The 18,778-nt window shown below is 46.3% G+C and overlaps 9 protein-coding genes across 9 annotated transcripts; 5 read left to right on the top strand and 4 right to left on the bottom strand.

The window, feature by feature from the left end:
• Positions 1 to 2,036: 2,036 nt before the first annotated feature.
• HD556DRAFT_1308721 (uncharacterized protein) lies at positions 2,037 to 2,741 on the top strand (the record flags this gene model as incomplete). Its single annotated transcript, XM_041300182.1, has 4 exons — positions 2,037 to 2,173; positions 2,272 to 2,333; positions 2,502 to 2,562; positions 2,618 to 2,741. 4 exons carry the CDS (start codon positions 2,037 to 2,039, stop codon positions 2,739 to 2,741), a joined length of 384 nt encoding a protein of 127 aa, XP_041159742.1.
• Positions 2,742 to 3,184: 443 nt separating this feature from the next.
• On the top strand, positions 3,185 to 3,521 carry HD556DRAFT_1209094 (uncharacterized protein; the record flags this gene model as incomplete). The annotated part of the gene is made up of 3 exons (XM_041296529.1): positions 3,185 to 3,216; positions 3,247 to 3,310; positions 3,360 to 3,521. Coding segments are annotated over 3 exons (258 nt in total), but the record flags the coding sequence as incomplete, so codon positions are not given.
• A 791-nt stretch (positions 3,522 to 4,312) lies between these two features.
• Positions 4,313 to 4,598, bottom strand: HD556DRAFT_1443712 (uncharacterized protein; the record flags this gene model as incomplete). Its single annotated transcript, XM_041306657.1, has 2 exons — positions 4,313 to 4,511; positions 4,552 to 4,598. 2 exons carry the CDS (start codon positions 4,596 to 4,598, stop codon positions 4,313 to 4,315), a joined length of 246 nt encoding a protein of 81 aa, XP_041159740.1.
• Positions 4,599 to 5,546: 948 nt separating this feature from the next.
• Positions 5,547 to 8,155, bottom strand: HD556DRAFT_1238088 (uncharacterized protein; the record flags this gene model as incomplete). The annotated part of the gene is made up of 2 exons (XM_041297950.1): positions 5,547 to 5,966; positions 7,226 to 8,155. The coding sequence occupies 2 exons, from the start codon at positions 8,153 to 8,155 to the stop codon at positions 5,547 to 5,549; spliced, it is 1,350 nt and encodes a 449-aa protein (XP_041159739.1).
• A 1,834-nt stretch (positions 8,156 to 9,989) lies between these two features.
• On the top strand, positions 9,990 to 10,548 carry HD556DRAFT_1308718 (uncharacterized protein; the record flags this gene model as incomplete). The annotated part of the gene is made up of 2 exons (XM_041300181.1): positions 9,990 to 10,082; positions 10,132 to 10,548. 2 exons carry the CDS (start codon positions 9,990 to 9,992, stop codon positions 10,546 to 10,548), a joined length of 510 nt encoding a protein of 169 aa, XP_041159738.1.
• A 273-nt stretch (positions 10,549 to 10,821) lies between these two features.
• Positions 10,822 to 11,256, top strand: HD556DRAFT_1215993 (uncharacterized protein; the record flags this gene model as incomplete). The annotated part of the gene is made up of 1 exon (XM_041296684.1): positions 10,822 to 11,256. A coding segment is annotated over one exon (435 nt), but the record flags the coding sequence as incomplete, so codon positions are not given.
• Positions 11,257 to 14,572: 3,316 nt separating this feature from the next.
• Positions 14,573 to 15,019, bottom strand: HD556DRAFT_1215094 (uncharacterized protein; the record flags this gene model as incomplete). Its single annotated transcript, XM_041296662.1, has 1 exon — positions 14,573 to 15,019. A coding segment is annotated over one exon (447 nt), but the record flags the coding sequence as incomplete, so codon positions are not given.
• Positions 15,020 to 15,936: 917 nt separating this feature from the next.
• HD556DRAFT_1308717 (uncharacterized protein) lies at positions 15,937 to 17,467 on the bottom strand (the record flags this gene model as incomplete). Its single annotated transcript, XM_041300180.1, has 2 exons — positions 15,937 to 16,017; positions 16,397 to 17,467. The coding sequence occupies 2 exons, from the start codon at positions 17,465 to 17,467 to the stop codon at positions 15,937 to 15,939; spliced, it is 1,152 nt and encodes a 383-aa protein (XP_041159735.1).
• Positions 17,468 to 17,998: 531 nt separating this feature from the next.
• Positions 17,999 to 18,596, top strand: HD556DRAFT_1443709 (uncharacterized protein; the record flags this gene model as incomplete). Its single annotated transcript, XM_041306656.1, has 2 exons — positions 17,999 to 18,055; positions 18,108 to 18,596. 2 exons carry the CDS (start codon positions 17,999 to 18,001, stop codon positions 18,594 to 18,596), a joined length of 546 nt encoding a protein of 181 aa, XP_041159734.1.
• Positions 18,597 to 18,778: the final 182 nt, after the last annotated feature.

The raw sequence follows: 18,778 nt of genomic DNA, 5'->3' as shown, positions 1-18,778 counted from the left end.
AAAATGCTCTTGCATCGGAGTAACTACTGACTATGATTGTAGGGAGGACGCCCTACGTTCCTTCGAATCTTTACCGATGTTCTCCGCTTGACATCCTGATGTCCTTCGGTTCTATGTCGATTTCGGACTGTAAGAGGATCCGTCAGATTGAAACTGCTTCTCGTTTACGAGGCTCTTGTCCTTGCGAACCCACGAGCTAGCCGTGAAACCTGGAAATGTATGTCAAAAAGATTGAGCTACTGTGAATTCTTCCCGGGAAGATCGCGTTGATCTGAGATACAGATCGACAAGACACTAGTGCAACACTAATGGACCCCTTGGTCTACGGCGGCATTATACATAGACCATGCGGTTTCCCACGGATTCGACCAGGCGGCTGCACATATTGCATGAACGCTTGCGTGAATTCGGATGAGGAATTGTCTCAGTTGCTTCATCGAATAACGAGATGCAAGTGACCCGTCTGGGTGTAGAGAGAGGTAACTTGTACGTTTGAGCCAAGGTATCTGCCACGAGTCCTATAGTTATCTGTAAGTCTTTGGTTTGCGCGGACGTCGATGTACTGTACTGACGCATGGAAAGTCCTGGAATCTTTGATCAGTATCATGTCACCGGAGAAAGCTAAAAGCCACCAACCTAAAATGTCACCTTCAGCGATGCTAATTCCCCTCATCTCGCTCTACGAAACAATGAATTCTTGCTCTAGCATGACTGTCAGAGAATGTGCTCATACATGAAAGTTGGACAACCGATTGTATTCGAAGAGGCCTTGAGCTCCGAGCCTTTCAGACAGTGCGAATTTGCAACTTGTGCATGCCGAACAATGACTGCTTTACAGCAAGCCGCGATGTTATGCCACACACCAACATCAAGTCCGTCCATGAACCGTTCGATGGCCCATTTGTGAAGCGCTCTTAGAACGAACCCTGAGCAATGGCATGTAGTACGGGTAGGCGTTGCGTCCGGTATGAAATTATTGGCGAAAGATTTTCACACACACTGGTGACATGACGACGTTGAAAGTAACACGTGGCGATGTAATGCCACCTGGATAGGTATTGCAATTGAGCTAAGCGCTAGCGACCCGACCGCAACCCGCCACACGGAGGACATAAAGTTACGATGCATTTTGTTGGACTCCTCGAGATTCCCGAGAAGGGCTGAAGGCGGTAAGCGGACATGATAGAAGCTTGTGAGCGCATGGTTGATGGGGGACCAGCCTCCTCTAGGTGGAGGTAACCTAGTATTTATATAGAGATAAGTTTGAAATCAGTGAAACGAATTAAAAGAGGCACTCGCATCGAAGTCACCCCGTTGCACCTATAATATCCGTCGTTCAGATGGACAAGAAACGGTCGAGGTCCACGGCATTCGCCATCCACATACAGTTGTGCGAAAACAATGCGACACATGGAAGCCTTTAAGTGGAACAGTTTGCAGCACGAATCTGCGCTACCATGATTAGCAGCTCTCGAAGATATACTGATCTCGCACTTGGCATCCGAGGGTAACGGCGTGTGAAGATCGAATTCACCTGTTGGGAGAAGTGTAGCTCACGGTTCCATTCAGAGGATGTCTAGGCCTCTCCCCAGCTCACAGTAAGGCAGAATTGACCACTGCAAAAAATCATGTAGTTCTGCACAATGGACTCGGACATCCAGGTTTGCTCACATCAAAGAATGTCCTTGACGAGGGAAACCAAATTAGGTCTAGTAGTTGCAGCATATTGCGCAAGCGTTCCTGTAACCAAATTGTACTGGATGGTCAGCAGCGTGGATGTGGATGTGGCCCCATCTAGGACCGTGATGGGATCGATGTGCATGTCGAGTCATGAAGAGAACCAGTAGTATATCAAACCTATATCATAGTCACGAAGCGTTCACCTTATAATTTAGGAAGGTTCCGAGAAGTAGAGAACTCCGTAATCGCCGTAGCGCTAGCATGATCCGCCTCATCTATGCATTCTCCTGTGCATTACGGTAACTAATCACTATCCCACACGCCCAATATACCTAACCCAAATTCCACAGTCAAACATGAAGTTTCAGCCCACAAAGCCCCAATACATCCTTGATGAGACGGAACTCAAGCGCGCGAATAATACTATTAAGAGTATGAGCAAGGGCGTGGAAGGTGCCGAGGCGGACGATGCTGATGAAGGTGCATGGGCCAAGTGCGTTATTTGCTTTTGCTCCTTGTGATGTTTGCTAATGACATTGTAAAGCGAGGATGCGTTGATCGAACTTCATCGAAGTGGACGGGGCTGTACAGGTTATGCGTCTGCAAAAGGTATAATTTAGATGCATATGGCGATACCAATGTAAAAGAAGACGGTATGTCCGTGGTCATGGCCTACTCATTGATACTGATACGAGTTCATTCATATTAAAGGACTTACATTCTACAGAGATAACCCAGACGATCTTCACATTACATTCAAAGAGTGCGGTTTGATCTTCCTCCCTTTTACTTTCAGGACGCTAAAGATGACTAGCGTCCAGAACTTGAGATCCTCCCAACAGATTACCTCCTAGTCACTGCAAAGACGACGTCTTCTATAAGGTCAACATTAACTTCTCCAATCCCACCCACCATTGCCACTTCTCTATCTCATTAGGCTGGCATTCCCACACCCCTCGACTGCTATGTGCACAGAACCACCAAGGGCAGCCCTGCTTTTCCCGATCCTCTCCTGCGGGTTCGGTGAACAATCGCGTGACAGAATGGTCATCTTCATATAATATTAGGACAGATGGCACATCAAAAAAAGGCTCAACAATCCTCCTGTTGGAAGCTTTGGTTCACAAATCGGGATTAGCGATCTTACGGGACTCATGGAGCTCTTTCAGACAGGTATCACCACCTGCTTATGCGTATTTCATTGTCTTTTTTGATTCAGAGTTCGCTTATCAAGTACAGTTTGAGTCGAAAGAACAGCCACTAGCCAATGGACCAGACAAAACTCAACAGTTCAACCTTCTCCCTCGCATAAATCCCGGTGGTTCTTAAAGCGTACAAGCGGTGGTATGTCCCTATGATACGATGTTGTCAAGAGCGTGGCTTATGCATCATTCTTCGATAGACATTATGCATACTTAAAATGATTCATACGCCGTACCGTACTCCGGTGGCAGATCAAAAAAGTGTATAATCCAGCGTCCTGCAGCTTTCACGCCCCCGTACCATCATGGACAAGGATCCCGATACATTCTGGCAGTGAGCGTGATCTCACCCCCACTGATGAAGTTCTGATGGCCCCCAGCTCCATTTTATCACGGTGGAGTTCCCTGCCAAGTGGCAATTGAGTCAGGTACGGGACAATTTTGCATTTGTCACAGCATTGACTGAAGTCAACCCAGAAAATCGGTATCTACCTTAGTTGGGCACAGGATGACTCGTACACCCTATCCGCTCTGGCTATCCGTGCAAGAATTTGTTCCGGCGACCTTCAAAATGTACTGGTCGCTAATTTGGAGAAACCGGACGGCTGGATAACATTTTATGTTTCCTCAGAACCTGACGCAAACGAGAACTCATTTAAATTGCTTTCACAACACTACTTCATACTCGTTCAACCCTCCCCTAGTAAACCTGTACATGTGTACGTGCCGCCTCGGGACCTATCTCACACCTGATTTAAAGGAGACGCCACTGATGGCGATCCTTTCCCTTGGCAGTTACCGACTTCAAGATGTACAAAAGATTGCGGTGAATGACATATATACAACATTGTATCACTGACATTCTTTCCATGGAAAGCGGGCTAGACCATCACGCTTTATCACTAAGGTCTGCGACTCTTGACCCTTGGTGCTAACTCGACGCAGAAATGAGTGGTCGATAACTGACATGTGTTCAATTCTACGAGAATACAGCAAAGTGCGCGGAAGAAACCTTAATCCCATTATGTCTTGCGGACGTTTGTATTAGAGTGCGAAAGTTAGCGGTCAATCGATAGCCTAACTAACAACAGATAGATGATCGTGATAAGATTCAGTACCATAATAAAGTCAAAGATTGCAAAGAGGCAGGCTATGATCATAAATACTGCTGCTAAATGCATCCACAGCAGTGGCGTCCGCATTTTTGCGGAGTAATCCACGCTCGCATAAGCTCAGGTAACTAGAGTTCGCAACGCTGTCACATGACCGGGAAAACGTGGCACTTTTTCCTTGAGTGACGTCACCACTCAAGGAAAAAGTGCCATGTGGCTTGCATCACGTGATGAACATGCCCATTGCTCCGTCGTTTACCCATCCCGACTCATGCGATCATTTTTAGTCTCAGTTTGTCCCTCTCATCATAGAGGTCATCAAACCTCCATTTTGGACTCAGTACGTCCGCCTTTCCCCATCCTTCTCCTATTGACGTCACCAAGTACAAGGAACACGATTTTGATGTAATTGACAAGGAGAGCGGCGCGAAGAGCTGGAGCAAGACGCTTTAGGATGGCGATACTGAATTTTGATGCATTGGTGGGTTTCTTACATTGCTGATCTATGTGGGTGACGCTGAGGATGGGTGAGTTAGGAATGTGTGTGGACTACTCACCTTTGTAAGGTTGGGAATTGACGCATGACGGGAAGACTACTTGCCATTGCATTCAACGTCATGTACGTAATTAAGCTGCGACTTACCTCTGAGTTCAGCCGAAATTTCTCTGGATATTAAACCATGGAGGGAGAATTCTGCAAATATAACCAATCTTATTTTCTCGTTTCCGGAGCCCTCAGGATCTGATTTAGACAAGCTCTTTTACCAGACATGGTTTTTAATTATACATCGAGCAACAGACCAACACCATTTACCATCTGAAGGACCAACAATTGACATTCACGCCCTTCGCGTCACGTCCTTCACGCTGTGTCTCGGTTCTGATTAGGAAAGTTCGATGATGCAAAGTACGTGATTGAATCTGCTGTAGTTGCCTGATATTAAACCATTCACCATTCCCCGGCCCCAACAGCGTGATTGTCCTCAACAGCTGTTCCACTCGCAAGAGTGACACCCTACGAGAAGCTGTAGAGGCATCTGGTTTGCTAAATGCTACTTTGCTTTGCCTGCAAGTCTGACATTCGTAGGTTGCTTACTTATTTTTCTACCGCCGTACTCCCCAGACTTCAATCCGATCGAAGAGCTTTAGTTGCTCCATGTTCCGACGTGTTTCATTTTATTCTGGCCACCAAGACCGCTACGTTCTTTGTCTGCAATGTTGTCAGATTCCATACGGATACCATCAACAGACTCTTCGTCAGAGCATTAGATACTGTATAAGACATAATTTAATGTTCAAAAGAGTGTCAGTTATGCTTGTCTGTTTGAGTTGGAGTGAGAGCGGGGTGAATTTTCAGATTTTTGAATGTGCGAGTCAAGACTTTCAGAATCCGCTGCAAGGATATTGAACCGCAGTTGCTGAATGTCATCTAAGCTAGATATAAGCTGAATAAGAGTTGAACACAAGTTACACAATTCAGAGGGCAGATGAATCATTGAAATGTACTACTATTGAATCGGTCTATGTTAATGGATAGGAGTCTACACCGCCTTTAAGGAGTTCCCACAACCAGCGCTACAGTCATATCTTTGCCTATAAATCTTGGATTGATGGCTATGCGTGGGCAATGTCTGGGCTCTCCGGGAGGTAACATTATCCATCCCTTACCGCCTTTTCTGGTAGACCACATACGGTCGCTTTCAGGATGGGGTACCCAGTAGAGTTGGTGAAACCACTGCAAGTGGTGATTCTGAATGATCTCCGCATGGTCTTTATCAAGCCCATCCATAAGAGTTTGCCATTGCCGATAGTATGACGCCGATGGAAAGTGCTGAAGAGCATTAGCAACTGGTCCTCCTTTGGGTGGAAAGTAGCGTTCGAATACCAGGTTATGCCAATCGGCATCGTCAATAATTCGATATTGAATTTGACTGAAAATGCAGTGGAGATCCAGTGAATGAAAGATATCAATCTTTGTGCGCATTCTCTGCCCTGGATCTAGTAGCACCCAAGGGGAGTTTGAGGCTAGCTTTGGAGATGGTGCCAGCTGAAAGATATCAGATGCAAACTGATGCTGAATAGCAGATAGCTCGTTAGATATGATGGAATCTTCTGTTTTCAAGTTCCTGGAAGGAGCATCAAATGCAGCCCTACAAGCGCTTCTCTCCACTTCTGTGATATCTTCTTCAACTTGAGTGTCTCCCTCACTGCTGCTTGCCTCTGAGTCATGGCTGTCCTGAATTCTGTATGTTGTCTTTCGCTTCCTTGAGGGGAGGCCCCTTGGATGTCTGGAATGGCTTGATGTCTGAGAGTCTGAAAACTCTACTTCAATGTCCTCCATAAAATCTCTCCGATACAGGACCAGCAAAGTATTGGTGTCAATGGGTCTAATGTTGGGCAGGCAATAAGTCCCAGTATCATTGACCAGATCTGACAGAAAGTATGTGCCTCTCCCATACATGATTGGTTGAGTGCTTCCGTCCATTGGTATGTGCTGGCAGGAAGCCTCCAGCAAGATACTCTCTGCTTGGCCCTCTGCTGGCCGGTAAATGAGGGCATTGATCTGGTAAGTAACAAGAGCACCCAATTTCAAGGACTGATGCTGAAGACGGGAAGCTCGGTTTGCACCCTGTAGGTTTTTGACGATGTGATAAAGTGCGGCCATACGGTAGTACTTGAAGTACCTTCCAGTGGATTTCGCATTAGTACCTTGAGTAAGACTAAACCCGCTAGCCCCAATACTCACCAAAACAATTTGCAATCAAAGGTAACAATTGTATCTTGTATTATGCTGTCTGGCATTTGCAAGAGCACTCGATCTGCCAGGCTGAATGGCACCCTAATCTCTAACCGTGCGTTGCCTTCATGTCCACCTATATCAAGAGAATTTCCACAAAGCTGGAATATTTCTGCTATGCGCTCCAGATCCTTCATGAGCTTTCCTATATTGGCTGGAAATAAGTGCCATGCCTGACGACGCTTAAAAATGCCATCGTGGAGTTGATAGGTTGCACATTTGTCTGTGGTATAGGCGTTTATATAATAAACTTTGTCGTCCTTTCCGCGAGAACCCGGATGGGCCCGAAATCCTCCAAGATCCTCCAATTGAGCTGAGAGATCGCAATGGTATTGAGTTTGAGAAGCCAGTATGGAATCTATTTTGTGTTCTGTGCTGGATGGTAAAAGGAATTGCAATAAACGTCGATGGCCTTTGGTAAGCCACTGCAATACGTGTCCTTCGTGTTGAATTTCTAGTCCAATATCGACCACCCAGTCCTCAGGCCTGACCAGTGACATGTCAAACAAATGAAATACAGCATTGAGAGCGGCATGTCTAGCGCCTGCATTGGATGGATCATGGTGAGATGCACCTTTTGTTCCTCGCAGCTCATGAACAAAGAATGTGCCGTGTAGTCCATCTTGCATCTGAAACATTTCCAGAAGTTTGGGCCCCAGCTTGTCCAAGAGATTAGATGGGAAATCCACCGTGCCAAAGTGAAATTTTCCCTTTTGATCGCGGTACAAATTCATGGCAGTTGAATATGTGATAGGCCATCGGCTTCGATCAACGGGGTTGAGACCCACAACGGCAGGTCTAAGGCACTTTTCATAGATGACAGTCATTGTTTCTGGAGGAATGGCAGGACTTTGTCCTTGGCGATATAATTGAGGAAAGAAGATACGGGTGATATGACGTCGATCTGCTTTCCCCAAAGCCATGTTGGGAATTCGGTGAAGTGGGATGCCAATAACATCCTTGAAGGTGTGTTTGTCAAAATACTGGACATATGAACTGAACCCACATACCTTGGGACAAGATAGAGGGCATTTTAAATGATTGTCTTCAGTAAGAGCATCACGGAATGACGCCAAGGGAAAGATGGCCAAAGGCAATTGGAAAGGTAGATCCCGGGTGATGCCTATAACAGAGTCAATGTCTCTGTACAATTGATATTGAGACATGGGAGGTGCAGAGGCTCCTTGTCTGGCATTGATAAATATACGGGCAAGCTTGTTGTGGTATTGAAGGCGTCCAGCCAGGACAAAGCGAAGAAAATTGTCTAGTTGATCAGGTATGAACATCTGTTCTGCAGCTGAGACAAATTCATTCAAAGACACTTGGATTGCAGGTAAATCCTCATCAGGGGATTCAAGTTGCATGTAAGTGTAATGCCTGTTGATGTTCTTCAGGCCGTTGAAGTTTAGTAGGAGGGGTGTAAGTGTCTTGGGGCTTACTCTACTATACTAATGCAATCAATTCGATGGCCTACTGTGACTGTGACCTTGTACACAGTTTGACACCAGGGTCTGTGACTTGTGACAACACCAATATTTTTGGACATCAGCTACTCCCAGCCACAGAAAAGGCAAAATCAGATGATATGAATATTTGATCTTTGACTACTGATCAATCTGCTACTACTTACTAAGTCCATCAAGATGAACAACACCAAAAAATTGCAATACCTTCACCCACTCCTAGAGCCTCCTAAGGAAGCCTTTTCCCCGCTTCTACCCTATGAAAAACTCTCTGTGCTTGATTTGAATTTTGCTGGCCTTCAAATTCCCGTGGTTGTTGCAACTAAAAAAAATATTCCCGCCACGGTCTTCTTTTCTATGGATCAGCCATCAGTCTTGGACATCACTCTCTTACAAGATTTACCTGTTCCTTCCTCAGAACACTGCAAGACCTTGTTGAACTGAGCATCTCTTTGTTGGACAATGGAGCATGGTCACTTCAATGTGCCCATTTTGCAGAGGACTCAGGGACAAAGCTTCCATGCTGGTTCTGACTTACTGGTGTGAAGTCGCGACACTTCGAACCAAGTATCTCGAGCCGTGGATCCAAGCCAGAGAGAACCCAGAGAGAAGAGATTGGCTGTGGAAAGACAAAGAGAAAGAAGGAACACAGACCTTAATTGACAAGTCTACAATGCTCTCAACTCCGTTTCGTGGTCTGCAAACATCAGAGGCCCTAGTAACACAGAGTGGACAGTAATACTTGCTACTTATTGTATGGATGAGTGGCTATCTGATATCCAGGAAAATCAAATGCTTGACCTACTTCGGAGAAGGTTGCGACACAGTGCATACTCTTGAAAAGAGAATATGACACACGCACCTTAGGAGAATATGAAGAAAGCCATCATTTTGCATGCATACAGGAGACTGGGCATGCACTTTCATCAGGCCTTAGTCATTGCATTAGCTTTGTGGTAAATGTCAATAGAAACCACTGGGTGGCAGTCATCGTTGACTTCAATTCTCACTCTATCCTCTATGGCGACTCACTCAATCATGAGCCTCCGAACCACATGCTTGCTATACTGCATTGGTGGACACACCATCATACTGGTCATCATTTCACTACACATCCGCTCCAAACCACTTACCAAAAATGCCTTCTCATGTGCTTGATTGCTGCTTCAAATGTGAGGAATGGACGGCTCAAGATCCTGTTGGATATCATTGATCACCACCTCGACCAGGCATGTGTGCCTCACTTACAAGGATAAAGATTGCTGACTTCAAGTCTTTATTTAATAGAGCTTCAAGTCTGTCAGTCAAAAATATCAGTTCACCTTCTCTCAATCCAAAACTGCTGCTTACCTTTTCTGATCAGAAAGTCCTTCAACACTATCACCTATCTCCTCAACGTCTCCTTTGCCTATGCCTCACCAATTCTTCCGAACACAGCCTCAGGATCTATCATCTGAGTCTGATGGACCAGAAGCATCAATAGCTACAGTCAATCCTAACAAAATGAAAGGATAGACCAAGGAATCCTGCCACTCTACAATTCACAAGGCCATTGAGGACCAAAAGGCTGGGCAGACACGAGGCCTGATGAAATTTCTGAAACCATGTACATGAGACGAGTTGAAGGCTCATCTCACAGTAGTTGAAGCAAAGTTGGAAGAGGGATGGGAGCGGGCTCAGGAATTTGATGAACTGGAAGAACAGAGGTGAAAGATGAAGGTGCAAAGAGGGAACAATGAGCGGCAGTGCAAACATTGCCAGAAGATACGTGATCTGGAAATTAAACAGAATGAGCGCAACCCCTGGAGGAACTAAGAGAAATCTCAAAGTATGTAACATCTATCATACAACACAGATTAATTTTAACAGTTGTATAGTGGCAAATGCTTGACCTATCATCAATGAAGGATTGTTCACCAAAAATATTGTGTTCCTCCATTGCGGAGTTGACCAGACCAAATTGTGCTGCAAAGAAACATGAATGCCAGCATAAGCAGAAGAAGTGCACCTCAGGACGTAAACGTACACATGAGAAGAAGGATGCAGTCTATCACAACTGGCATGGGCCATTCATGTGGATTCAGATTGAAAATGCTATCAAGCACCCATCAGTCATATGGAGCTCGTCATGGCTGGTTCAGCATCTTAAGAAAAAGGATCCTGTAATCTTCAAAGGTCTTGCACGTCCGACTGTCGAGGGTTGGATTGATTGCACTGGCAAACCCAGGTGGACAGAAGCTGCGCTTTGCATGGCTAAACTAGGAAATCACCAGGGACATTCAAATGGAGGATGAAAGAGAATTTTCGTATGTACTGTTTCCCAGTTCAATTTATGACACTCTAAAACAAGGATCGACCTAGCCTAATTATCCCCTATCGAGAAAGCAATCATGAAACACCTCAAAGTTCTTCGTGACAATGGAGCAGTCCTCACCCTCATAACAATCTGGGCCATCATGATTGCAATGATCTCTGATTTGGCACCCAAGATTTTGGATCACCGAGCAAAAGATGGTTCCCAGTTTCAGTGCTCCGATACCTTTGTGCAGTGCTGGTTGCACAAGAGCCTGCATTGGTCCAAGCGACATACAACATGGACTGCACAAAAAACTCCAACCAACTGGGAAGACTTGTGTGAGCAAGCATCTCTTCGGCTTGCTTACACCATCAAAGAAGAAGACATACCTTCCGCACTCTATGTGAATTCTGATCAGACACAGGTGGTTTATGCACAGGATTCAAAACTTACCTGGGCAAAAACAGGTGCCAAGCAGGTTTCAACTGTGGGTAATGACAAGAAGCAGGCATTTACAGTCATGGTCTCAATTGCAAATGATGGCACAATGCTGCCCCTGCAGGCCATCTATCAAGGATATTTGAAGGTGTCACGCCCGAGTCCATCAGCTCCCAATTACGAGAACTGCATGAACACAGGGTTCCATTTTGAATATTCCAACACGAAAACCTATTGGTCAACACATGGAACTATGCATTCCATTTTATTTTTTATTTTTTTTATTCCAATTTTTGTCCTGTATCAGAGTATACTCTATGAAGGACAATACATTCTAGTCTATTGGACCCCCTGTGTCCATACGTATCTCCTAACTCATGAATGCCCTGGTGTGAAGCGTACTCCCACCAGTCCGCCGTTCCCGCTGGCTGTTTTAGACATGCAGTTAGTAATAAGATGAGTTGACTTTGGATCTGACGATATGAGTATTGGTGTGGTATATGCTAACGCGTACTCGGTTTGCCATGGCAAACTGGTACAGGAGTCAGAACGGTGTGCAGGAAGAGTTTTGGTATTGGTGGTTCCTGCGCTGCACTGTGGCGCCAGTTCTTGCCGTCTTGTGACCGTTGGAGCTGTTGATTCCTGGTTATCGAGTGGGGTGTGGGTGAAGGCTGAGGGATGGGTTTGGTAGCGGGTGTGGCTGGTGTTCGAGACTTTCTGGAGTATATATTTTTTGTTAGTTCTTACATTTTTTACTAATGGAAATTTCACCGAATGTGTCCTTGAGGTGTCTCGTTGAGTTCACGTATCTTACAAGGTGTGGAATGGCTTCCTCTGTCGATAGCAGGTATGGGAGGGAGGAGGCTTTGCATCCTACTGCAGCAGATAATGCATGGTGTTCACAACGGTAGTGAGGGCAGTCTATGATGTAATGGTGACGGTTTCTTCGCTTTGGGGGCAGTGAGGACAGAATGGCGTTTCAGACTTGGATATGTGGTGTAGGTGTTTGTTGAGTGGGATGTGTTGGGTGCACAGGTTGGTGAGGAGGCTAGTCAGTTTCTTCAGAAACGTAGCGGCTAACTTGATGAACGACTTGTGGAGTAGTTTGGGGTCAATGCTATTGATCCGGTGGTAGCATGGCGACTTCCTCCATAAATGTACCCATCTTCAGTGTGAACTGTCGCGTTGGGATTGAATTAAGGCTGAGATGCTGAGAGGGAGTGATCCATGGCGTAGGAAGTGGGGTAGTTTTGGACGTGGGCTATTGTTGATGGCTCCCTCTGCTGCTCTTTTCGCCTGTTTATCCGCCTCTTTGTTGCCATGCATTCCCTCATGCCCCGGAACCCATCGTACTGTTACATCGAAGCCACTTGGCTCATGCTTTCTGAAAAGATCTGCTAAGTAGGAACCTGGATGGGGGTTGAAATTATCACCCTCTGTATGGCCGCTTGGTTGTCAATCAGGATAGATAGAGGGAAGGTGGGGTCTCATTCGGTGGCGATTAATCTGGCTGCTAGGATGAGGCCTAGTTCTTCGGCTTCGTATACTGTATGTTCTTCGTCAGTGCCTAAATGAAATCATAACATATGAGGTCTATTTCCCGCTCTAAATAATACTGCCGCTGCTCCAATGTTGTTATCGTGTCCTGACCCGTCACAATAGACTTGGATGTTGTCGGTTAGACGTTCACATTCCTTGATGGCTTCTTCTTTGTTGACGGTGATATGGAATTTGACTGGGTGGCATGAGTGTGGAGGACGTCTGGCTGGATTGAGAGTTTCAATTTCATCTGGTCTGATGCTAAAACAACGTGTGAGTCTATGTAATGATGAACAGTGAGATGATACAAAGTGCTTAGCTGCTCGTCTGATGACATGGTAGAGCGGGTGAGATGGAGGGTGTGACACAATTCGGACAATGGCTCTGTGACATTGGTTCTGAAGGGAGAGTGTGATTGGGAGGATGTTTGCATGGGTCTCTAAGATGTCAGTGGCTGTGCTGCACATTGCGCCTGTCATTGCTAGGGTTGCAAGGCATTGGACTGATGTGAGTTTTCTCGCTGTTCCTAGGGATCCTCGTTGCGGCTGGTTGGATCCTTCTCTGAATGCCAGGCTGAACCATAGATCGGCCACGTATAGCATTTTCGGTACGGCTACTGCTTGGTATAGTTGACGGGCGAGTCGAATCAGGAGTCCCTTGGTGGCCAGTGATAAGCATCTGAGTTGCAAGACATAGGCCATTCCCTTTGCTGTGGCTTTGTCAACTTGTGCTGTCCACCAAAGTTCCTGGTCGAGGATGACTCCCAGGAACTTATGCATTGGGACAGGGTGGATGTTGACTCCTTGTGTGATCAGGGGGGGGCGTTCCTTGTTCCTGTTCATAGAGAAGTCAATTAGTGCGAATTTAGTGGTCTCGAAGCGTGAGTTGTGGGATCTGGACCACTGGAAGCCTCCATTGGGCCGCTCTAGCATATCCTTGAGAGTATTATGGGTTTCCGTGAAGTCCTTTCCGATGGCAATGAATGCGGTATCGTCTACAAATGCTAGGGTTAGTTCCTTCAGTGCTGCACGGCCCTGGCGTTTCTTTGCTATATCAACAAGATCAGAGTTATATATTATATACAGAATCATAGAAAGTGGATCTCCTTGACCTATCCCGTTGGTGATGTCAAACCACGCTGAGGTGTATCCATCGAATCGGAGTTGAGTTTTCCGTGCTGCTAGCAGACGCTCTGTGAAATCAACTTTGGCGCTTGGTATGCGTCTCATATGCATATTGTGAAGTAAGTGTTTGATGATGGCATTAGGGAACGCGCCTTCAATATCTAGGAATAGTACCAACGCGACTTTGTGCACTCGCCATGCGTTCTTGATTGTCATGTCCAGTAGGTGAAGGGAGTCGGTTGTGTCGCTCTAGGGTGTGGGTTAGCTGGTCGGCCATGATGGCCATTAAGAGTTTCCCTGTGGTGTTCAGTAGTGCGATAGGATGGAAAGCTTTGGGGGTAGTGTAATCCGGTTTTCCAGGTTTGCGAAGGATGACCGTGGTGAATTGTTGCCAAGAGTTGAAGTATGTACGATATGTGAAGACTGCATTAAAGAGGTGTAGGAGGTATGGTACGAGGTTGGTGCTGCATTTCTTGAAGACTATATTACAGATTTCGTCCAGTCCGAGGGCCTTATATCCGCTTAGCTTAGTGATGGCTCATAGGATCTGGGGTTCGGTGATGGGTGTGTGGATGGCGATTGGTTCTGGGTATCTTTGGTCCTGCAGGTTGTCATTGGGGGCAGGAGGACATGGGAATAGTGAGTCTGCTAGCATGGTACTCTTCTCGTCATTTGTGGTGGCCATGTTGATGGAGCCATCAGGGTTCTTGGTCGAGAGAGTGGGGATTCGAGTTTCCTGCCATCGTTAGGAGTTCCTGTGATGTACTTATTAGCTGTCCATAGATCATTACCTGTGATGTCTTCGAGCCATTCTATCCAGTGTTGTTTCTTTGTGGTGGTGATCTCTTCAGTGTATTCGTTCCTTGCCTTCTTGAGTTCTTCGTGACATTGATGGGTTGGGAGTCCTCGCATCCTATATGCCTCATGGGTGAGGCATCGAAGTTGCTTGCATTTGGTGGTAAGGCTCTTGGTCCACCAGTGTTTCGAGTGTGGGCAGGGTTTGGTGTGAGGTACTAGTTCTTCCATAGTGGTCGTTATGGCTTTGGTGACATGTTTCGCTAGATTCTGAAACTCCTCATTAGAAGCTAAAGGTTGGGGTGGGATAGGCGATAGAAGGGTGCTTAGCCGTTTATTAAACTTTTCCCAGTCAGTGTCTCTCCAGTTGCGACGCGGTGCCTCCTTCGTTTTCATTGAGCTTAACTTGAGCGTGAGGTGAATAGGGACGTGATCGGTTCTTGGTCCGCGAAGATCGGGGGCAGTGACACATGTTGTTACCAATTCTAGGACGTTTTCGGTTCCAAAAATGTTATCCGGTCTTGTCCAGTTTCCGGTCCTTGTTGCTTGAAGGGTGGGGGTTCCTAATGGCAGGAGTTGAATCATACCATAGTCAGCGATTAGATCGATTAGCGGTTGGGCAGCTTGATAGTTGAATAGGTGGCAGTTTCTCAGTTCTTCCCAGAGTGGATGGTGTCTATTAAAATCCCCCATCCATAGCATCATGTCGTCTGGGCCTGGTCGAAGCAGTTGGATGTGTTGACGTAGGTGCTGGTCGATTAGTCGTAGGGTGTCGTGATGATTGCCGTCATTATATATATCGAATATAGTGCATTTGCCATAGGTGTCATTGAGTTGAAGTAGGACTATGTCGGAGGATGGGAAAGGGAGCTGTTGCCATGTGTTGGTGTCTAGAGTGGCTTTGATTAGTGTTACTGCTCGAGTACGCTGTTGGGGTTAGTATAATGGTTAGTAGGATATAGTACATGCCAATGGTGGTTGGCACGTGTGTTGCAAAGGAAGTTGATGTGAGGTTCTTGGAGGATGAGGATGTCCCAGTCTAGGATGTCGGAGCTGTTGAGCAGTGATTCTTGCGCTACGAGGGAGGTGTTAAGGTTTTGTTGCCATATTTTGAGCTCAGCGGTGTTGTCGGTTCAGGTGTTAGACATTAGAGGTGTTCGGGGTGTGATACTCGCCAGTCGTGGAGCTTTCTATTCCCCAACCTGAGTCTGGTGGGTCGTTGTAGAGTGGGTGTGAGAGTGAGTGGGTAGGAAGCAGGGAGGTTGATGGATGCATGTTGAAGTCAATGGTGGTTTGTTTGAGTTTGGCTTGTTGGGATGGGTGCGGCTGAGGTGAGTGTGGTAGGTTAGGCAATCGGGATGAGTGGTGTCGAGAGAGTGTGGGTGTGGGTGTGGGTGTTCTGGATGGGGATTTCGGGGGTTCTATGGTTTGGGTCCATGCTTGTCCGGCTGGGAAGAATGGCATTCTATTTTCTGGGTATTTTACGTCCATTAGTTCACATTGTCGTTTGAATTCTGGACACGCCCTGCTTCAGCTAGTGTGATTGTTGGATTTACAGCTGACACATCGTTCTGTGCGATATGCATTGCATTCAGCTGTGCGATGTGCATTGCTGCAAGTCCTGCATGTGTCGGAGTTGTTCCTGCAGTTGCGTGCTATGTGCCCGAAGCGTTGGCATTTGACACAGCGCATTGGTTCCTTCTTGTCTTTTTGAACTGTGATGTGTTGGTTTTGAATGCAGAGTCCTTCCTTTAGGATGGTGTTAGCCGTTTCCACTTCTGTTACCTGAAGGAGAGTGAAGGCTCTTTGCTGTTCCTTGGAGCGTCTTTGTGGTGGTTTAATCCATCTGATTGAGTGTAATGAGCGGGTGGGGAGAGCGTTTTCTTCTTCGCATTGGTGTAGGAATTCTTCGTGATCTATTTTGAGAGAGATTGGTAAGTATTGGAGTACTATACTGAATGTGCGTTCCCGCAGGGATGCTGCTGGTCCTAGGTGTTCTTCGAATGTGTAACGTCCGGCTGGGCTCCTGAGCCATGTGGCTAGTTCTTCCGTGTCAAGTTCAATTATGATCGCTCTGCTGTGTGGGGTCTGTACCGACTTTATGCCTCCCTTTGGTGTTTCTTCATTGCTGGCGTTGGTGAGTGCTTGTTTTATCGTCTTGACAATATCTGCGTGTTGGTTAGCGTCCGGGAATATGTTACTACCTACCTTCGGGGTTATGAGGATTTGTCTTGCTCTGGTCGCCGCTCTAGCCATGGCCTGATCTACAGAGGGAGGTAGGTTGGCTGCAGTTATAGAACTGTAGGTCGGTTTGGCTGGTCCTGGTGCTTGCACAGGGATGGCATTCAGTTGTTTTGAGGCGAGTAGTTGAGTGGAGAGATGCGTGACATGTTTCTGGGTGGTTTCTAGCGCTGGTTGGAGGGTTTTTAGGGTGTCCTTGCATTCGTTTACTGAGTCGTGTAGAATGTTGGTGGCTTCCTCAATTCTTTCTGCCGCAGTTTGGCTGTCTCCTTCTTTCTCGTCTCTTTCGTGTTGCATGTTCTTGCGAAGTGTCTCAGTATCGTGAATCGTGGTTTTGAGGGTCTCAGTCGGTGATTGGATTTGTTCTATTTGCAGGGAGATAGCCATCGTGAGTTGTTCAGTTAGGCTGGTAGAGATGTTGTTCGTGAAGTGTTTGGCCGCTGCCTTTGCGATTTCGCATGCGGTGTGGCATTTCAAGATGAATGCGATGGCTTGAATCGCCGTGATTACTGGGAGAGGTATTCCGCTGGACATTTGGGTGATGTGGAATAGCACTGAGGAGAGGTGGGTCAGCATGAGGGGCTGGTCGCGAATACTTAGCAGTTTTTCTTGGAGGTAGCATTCTGCGCCTCTAGTATCCATTACTTTGTTCGGCATTGCTTCTATCTCCTCCGAGGTGGTTCTTCTTGGGTTGCGCCTTGTATTGTGGCCTTCAATTGTTAAGCTAGAGTTAGATTCTGGGGGGTCTGGTTCATTATTTAAAATTTTTCCTGGAGGCATTTTCTATGTTTTGGATATCTATGTTTTTTTTTTGGGTGTTTTATTGGGTTTTTATGTGAGATAGATTGAAGAAGAGTTGCCGCTGGGCAGCGCTGGCTTTGTTGAGCACGATGTCCTTGAGGGGTGTTCGGGGTCTTGCTCGGGGTGCCACCTAGTTTGTGACTAAGAGGCGTTTTTATGCATTCCCTTGTGGATGAGATCATTGCACCATATTTCAAGCAGAGGAAGAAAGAATTAGGCTTACCACAGACACAGAAGTCAGTCTGGCAGATTGATGTCTGGTCAGTTCATTGGTCAGAGGAGTTTTGAACATGGATGAAGAACAACCACCCCACCATTGTACTGAACTTCGTGCCCGGTGGGTGCACAGGCTTGTTTCAGCCATGCAATGTCGGGATTCAGCGTGTATTCAAACACTCTTTGAAGTGTTTGTATCACAGTGACATTGTACAGGAGTTGTCAGAGCAACTTACCCACAAAGAGAGTCACCTTATCGTCAATAAGCGGATTGGCATCCTATGAGACCATAGCATGACCTGGCTATGGGATGCTTTCACAACAGTAGATAAATCTGACATAGTCAAAAAGGTGAGTAAATGATTCCCTTTAAGTGGCCACGTACTCAAGACAAACAAGTTAGGCATTTGAAATGTGCCGCGTTCGCACATTTAATTTATTGTATGAGAGTCTGACAAGTTACGCTGTGCGAGAGAAGTTGAGGAACCTCAAAGTTGATGATCCACAGTTTTGGGATGAACTCACGAGTCATACACCCCAAGAGACAAAGGACAGCACCCCAACTGAAAACGAGAATGATACTGAAATCTTAGGTGAGGCTGCGGAGACCGACAGTACCGACCCATCCAATGACACTGACGTGCCATGTGTGTCTGTCATTGCTGATATGCTGGGCAATGTTTCGAGTGTTCAAGGAGTCGAAAAATTGAATGAGAGACTGATATCGAGGGCTGATGCGGAGAGCATGGAGTTTGTGGTGGATATTGGGGCTGTCAAGGACACTGATTACAAGCCAGATACCCAAGTGGTGTTAGGGCGAGGGAAAAGGAAGAAAAAGGAAAATACCTTGTACTCACACCTATTTTGGTGCCACCACAACAAAGGAGAGTAAGTAATCATGTGTGTTTTGCATGTAATTGAAGTAAACACGTCGTCTGGATAAATTAGGAGGTAGCGAAGGCACATTTTGCTTCCGTTCATCATGTTGTGACATGGTTTCGACATACCTCATTGTGACCTGTGACCAGAACTTATTTTCGCACCTGACCTTCCCAATAAGTAACTATAATAATA

The sequence above is a fragment of the Suillus plorans genome, assembly GCF_016647745.1.
Source record: "Suillus plorans strain S12 chromosome Unknown HD556scaffold_31, whole genome shotgun sequence".
NCBI lineage: Eukaryota > Fungi > Basidiomycota > Agaricomycetes > Boletales > Suillaceae > Suillus > Suillus plorans.
The sequence above is the reverse complement of the archived record's forward strand: the minus strand, read 5'-3'. Positions and strand labels throughout refer to the sequence as shown.